Source organism: Lipophrys pholis (genome assembly GCF_963383615.2).
Source record: "Lipophrys pholis genome assembly, chromosome: 4".
Taxonomy (NCBI): Eukaryota; Metazoa; Chordata; class Actinopteri; order Blenniiformes; family Blenniidae; genus Lipophrys; species Lipophrys pholis.
In genome coordinates this window covers 12299966-12305965 of record NC_137637.1, presented here as the reverse complement: position 1 = coordinate 12305965, position 6000 = coordinate 12299966, and the positions used below count along the sequence as shown (strand labels likewise).

General features: G+C 42.5%; 1 protein-coding gene across 1 annotated transcript; it reads right to left on the bottom strand.

Annotated features, from left to right (window-relative positions):
- Positions 1-2077: 2077 nt before the first annotated feature.
- eevs (2-epi-5-epi-valiolone synthase) lies at positions 2078-5745 on the bottom strand (the record flags this gene model as incomplete). The annotated part of the gene is made up of 5 exons (XM_080462314.1): positions 2078-2175; positions 2287-2539; positions 2626-2865; positions 2946-3579; positions 5609-5745. 5 exons carry the CDS (start codon positions 5743-5745, stop codon positions 2078-2080), a joined length of 1362 nt encoding a protein of 453 aa, XP_080318440.1.
- Positions 5746-6000: the final 255 nt, after the last annotated feature.

Here is a 6000-nt window from a genome sequence, read left to right as displayed (position 1 = left end):
AAACGGACACCCAAAACCAAACCAAAGTTTTGTGTTTTCACTTGAAAACGTTGCCATGTAAACAGGGCTTAAAAGTTGAATATACTAAGAAAGCCACAAGTCCTGTGGAGAATATTACTCCTTATTGATTTCCCTTTGTTGAGGGAGGTGGAGGAACCAGCATGATTTAGGCTGCCCGTTTACACGACAACGAACACGAGTCCGCAAAACTTTCTTCACTTTTGGGGGGTCCGTTTACACGACACCAGTGTGCGGATGCACTGCATCCGTGATGTTTTTAATCCGGCTCCCAAGGTGGAAAGATTCTTTCACGGTGCAAATCCCTCCTGCAGAGACTGATGGAGGCTACAGAGCCTGTTACTGCGCATGCACATCTCTCCCCCTCCCTCATCCAGTTGTAAACAAACATGGCGGCCATGTTGTGGTATGACTCGCGGTCAGTATTCTAGTTTTATCGTCCATATCAGTAGTTTTATAGTTGAGACTCACCCAACTTTTGTCGTGCCAAAAACAGCCCGGCTGCCAGAATCTGCACGGCCTGCGTTGTTTATCACGTCATTCATCTGTTTTTATGGCATCCACACTATTAATGCTGAATGTAAGTGTTGCATGAAGTGAAGGATTTTCTCCTTAGTAAGTGTTACAGTAGTTTGTTCTGCTGTATGTGGAAATGAGACGATTGCAAGACGTAGCTTGCAGTGCATTCATGTTATCATTGACACCCATAATTTTCAAAATAAAGATAACATTGTCAATCGGTCGTCGTGAAAGTTAAATTTTTTTGTTTCACAATTACTGCGGTTTTGTGACGTCAATTAGACAGTTGTTTGAACACAAGCGTGGCTGACTTTTACTATTTACAACAGCTGAACAGCAGGTGTCACCGTGCAAAAACTGAACGGATGCAGCAGATTCTGGCAGCCGGGCTCAGATCATGCGGAGGTCGGCTGCTCTCCATTTTCTTCACCTTTATAGTGTATTGTTCTCTGCACACACCTCTGTATAGTTTCATTGCAAAATCAAGCAACAGCGCCCTTCTGTGGCCCGGCATACTCCTAGTGTAAACACACTCCTTTTTTTTTAGTGGATTAGGTGTTGTCACGTGAAACATTGTCGTGTAAACAGGCCCTCAGTGGCTCTTATCCTGTCCAGGCTTTACCCTGAATAATATGGTGTAAATGAATGATTGATGGTTTTGTTGATTAAACTATCATAGAACTGGAGTTGGTATTTTTTTTATTGGTAATGCCATTTTCACTGTTAATTTGTTTTTGAACCTGCAGACACAGATACTCACACTACAATACATTCCAACTGTTCCATACCATCTTTCTCTGGAGTATATAATAATTGTATTGGCCTTGGTATTTCACCATTCCCCCATGTAGCACTTTCTCATTATAAGTGAAATGTATTACCACTATCATTGTTATAAAACTTAGCTGATTTGCACTATGTAATGCATTTGAATTCACGGTGTTGGAAAAAAAGACTATGATAAAATCTTTAATGAAACATACATAATACATTTGACCATATAACATAAACCCAACAATTAAAGGATGAATATAAAAGGTCTGGCCTAAACCAACCACATGGCAGTGGTCTGTATGAAACATTCCAGGGTTTTTAGAATGAAACAGATACAGGAAGAAGTTCCATATGGCACATCAATAGTATAAGAAAATAACTTTCAGTCACTGCTTTGCTATTGAGAGCATTTACCAGTTTGACCTGCTGATGTGGTCTAGCTTACTTTAAAAGTGGTTTTGAAATCATTTCAACACACACACACACACACACACACACACACACACACACACACACACACACACACACACACACACACACACACACACACACACACACACACACACACACACGCTATTTACACAGGTTTAATCCTGTTAAGGTACAATTACAAGTACAACAAATACTGCTTCCCCACATTTGACAATACAACAAAAATTATACTATTAAATTTAGTATTCTGTCCTTAGTGTAAAAACTAATTTTCAAAATACTATATAAACTTCCCTAACATGTAAACCTACGATATTCCAGAGGAAAGTGCAGATTAGGAATCACAGCTGCTGTCAGAAGAGATGCTCAGTTCATCACTCCAATGTTTAAATGCTCTGTGCAGGATCTCGTACGGTGTGGTATTGAAAATTTCTAAAAAAAAAAAAAAACAGAAGAAGCAAAGTGAAGAAATTTTTTGGAAAAATATTGTACTCTACAGAAGAAGTTAAACATGTAGTTTTCAAAGACTAGAAGATGTCTTACCTGCTTGGCCAAGACCAACTGGCAGAGGCATCCTGACCAGGCCTCCAGAGTGTTTCAGCCTGTCCTGCAGAGATTTCTGTATGAGCTCTAAAGTGCACTCCTCGTGCCACACCGGCAGCTCCAGCCCCACCATGCAGCTGATGATCCTCTGCTTCTCTTCTTCTGTCAGCAGGCCAAGTTCACGGGAGACAAAAACCATGTAGGACATGTCGATGTTTACCGCCTCGCCATGCAGCAGAGATGGGAGAACTTTCTGCAGAGAAAAGAGGAAACGTGACACATTGTTAGACGAGAGGGAACAAAAGGAGCTTTGCATTACTGCCGTGTCGGATTATTTACCATCTCCAATGCTGGGCTGATGAGGTGGCCAAAGTCGACAAGCCTGTCGAGGTCGTCTTCCCAAAGGTTTGGCGCAAGCTCTTCCAGCATGGTCACGATGGCTGTGCGAGTGGCCTGTGTCGCAACCTTCACGCTGCTGTGCCCATAGATGGAGCTTTCAGCCTGGAATTTGGTGTCCAGCAGCATACAGCCGTGCTTCTCCAGAAGCTCGAAGAGCCCTCTGTGCTTCATCAAGGCCATCTGCACAGAGTTACGAAGCAAAAAGATTGAGGGAAGGAACATAAAATATGTTTGATGAAGACGAGCACACTCTCGCATACCTTCAACATCTCTGCAAGCCCATTGGAGATCTGACGCCGGGGAACGCTCTGGATGAAGGACAGGTCGAGGAAGGCAGCGGCGGGTGGTATGTAGGCGCCCAGCTTGTTCTTGCAGTTCGCAAAGTTGACCCCCGTCTTTGCCCCTACGCTGGCGTCAATGTAGGAGAGCAGCGTGGTAGGGACCCTGATGTAAGGCGTGCGCCGCCTGTAGAGGGATGCGGCCAGGCCCACTATGTCAAGGCACACCCCTCCACCGATGGCGATGATGGGCTCAGTGCGGCGATCCAGGGAGAAGTTGTTGACTTCTTCGAGGATCTTCAGGGCAATTTCCATGGATTTGTTCTCCTCAGTGGTGGGTAAAGCCATGACCTTGAATTGAACACTGTTGGCCTCTAAGTATTCAGTCAGCTTGGAACCGTAGATATTGTCCACTTCCTGGTCAATGACCACAAAGCGCCTGATTGGCTTGTTGGATTTCTTAATGTCATCCAGCTGCTGCGGATCCGTGATGTGGCCCAGCAGGAGGGTGTCGTTGGAGGGGTCCAGCAGGCCTCGGGTCTCTGTTACCTTATATTTGAAGACGATGGGGCTGACCACTGTCCAGGTCATCCCCCTCTCTGTGGTGCTCTCATAGCTGCAACACAAAACACATACACTCATATTTAATAGAGATCTGCTGTATAAAAATCATAGTTTACGTTATTGGACTTGTCCTCACATCCTGAAAGAGGGTATTACAGTGTATAGCAATACTCTCATCTGCCTATTGTGGAAGAATAGACAGTCCTCTTGCATTAGTCGCCTGAAAATCACCCTCAAAAAACGTCATAAGAGCTGCAGATTACATTGTAACTCTATATTAAAATCAGATGTATAATCAAGGATGTCTTTAACCATGATAGTAAAGCTGTGAGTTTATAGCAGGACTCATAAATGCTGAACTAAATCTGTGCCTTAGTTTAATTAGGGGACTCAAGCAATAAGCAAACCTCCAACAAAGTTACACAGTAACCTTCCAATGTCACGAAGATAAAAGGGAGGCTCCTCCTGTCCTTGACATTGAGCAAAAGGTTTTATTGACTGGCCACAGGTCTCAAACCATATTTACTGAGAATAGAGTTAGAATCTTTCTTATCTTTCAGCAGGAATGCACAAACCAAACTTGCTCAATCTGAATCAATAAAAATATGTGTCCCCAGTTTTAGAGAAACGTCTTCTAAAAGCCTGTCATGTGTCTTGGAAGGACGGAGCAGATTTGTGAGCTCCAATCCAACATTTAGTCACGACAAAGAGAGACATTTAAAACCAAGCTGGTCATTATCAGCTGCAGTTTCATTAAATAAGATGCTGAAGTTTGCAGACATGCTGACAGTTAGGATCAATATTACTTTAAAAAGCTACTTTAAACTCATATCTGGTCAGTTATGCAAACTGACAAGCACTTTGATATAATTTTCTTAATTATCCAATGAATGAATAGTCTTATTTCCCCCAAAGAGTTTAAAGTAAACAAATATGTTACACAGTCCCAGCAGTACAGGCTGCTCAGCTCATTGCAATAAACTGATATCTCTTCACTGATGAACAGGACTTTAAGTCCTTTAGTTTAGGAGGTTTTGAGAATCAGCATCTATAAAATCACCAGCTAGTGCATCAACAATGAGCATGAATGAGTTCTTCCCATGTGAATAATGAGTATGTCCTCCTTCAACCAGACTTATCCTGAACTTCAGTGCGTTAATAAAACCTGTCAAGCCACCAAAGCCTCTCCTCCCGGCTTGAAGGTTGCCCCTTACGTTTCAAACATTCCATTATTTGATGTACCTGAGGTGTTGAAACATGAAGACCTCAGGCCAAGGCTTGACTTCAGCGAAGAACCTTCACCTCTCACCTCCAGGTGTCAATTCTTTGTTACCTGATTCAGTTCACCTTTTCATCTAATAAAGGTGACACTTTGTTGAGCCACTGCAGCAGTAAGATTCCCCTTCACAGCGAATGAGGACGTGTATATCAGTTGATTCTGGTTTACTTTTTCCACCAACACTGATGTATATGTCAATCCGAAATAGGAAACGACACCCTGCAGTTGAGGTAATCCCCTCGGAGGCCCCATGTTGAAAAAACAACGGCCATTATGTGACTGACTGTGTGCAGAGTGCAAACAATGATGGGTGCCGAGCTTTTTTCCGATGAAAGGTCAAGGATGGCTACAATCACGAAAGCTATCACAGTGACACTTGAGAACCTGGTTCAAACACAATCCCCTACAAAAGATTTCTCTTTGCTTCAAATGGGATCTCTAATTTTTCTTTCAACTGCAAAACCTCCTTTAAAGTCCACATGAGAATAAAGACACTGAAAAATAAATCTAATGAAAACAATGTAAGAAGTCACTGAGTGCACATCTGCTGTAAGAAAACCAATTTTAAAGTATTTTATTGGTGCTTCCTTTATTTTAACAGTACCTTTGTGTTACATTAAAACCAGTTTTATTTCTAATGTGTATGTATTCATTCTGTCTGGATCCAGTAATGGATTACAGGTTGTTCATTAAATACTTTGAGAAGCATTTGTTTTAAAAGTGCTGGTTATTACAGAAAGCAAGCATTAGTGGAGTACTGGAAAACCTCGTACAAGTCTGCAAGTAGCAATGCTATACTCACACTTTTGCTGCCGAGACACAGTCAACTTTGCCTTTATTGATCTTCTTTCCCCCTTTGCATCTCCACGTACCCTTGACCCGGACTAGACTATACTCTGTTTCTTCCTCTGTGTTGTTCAGTTGTTTAGTTTTTCCCATTCTTGCAGTGATGGCTGGAGGTTACAGGTGTGAAGGAAACTAATGAGAGCCTCAACAAGCCTGCTGCCTGAGGAGGCCTTTAAGTAGCATATCGTATATGAAGGATGCCTCGCACGCAGGGCGGAGCATCCACCGCCATTTGCTTTACATGTCATCACATGTGGGCTTACACAAGTTTTGTGTAACTGTGTGGCTACACCAGTTTTGCTGGGTTGGTTTTTTTTTCTTTTTCTTTACCTTGATGTATCGCCATTA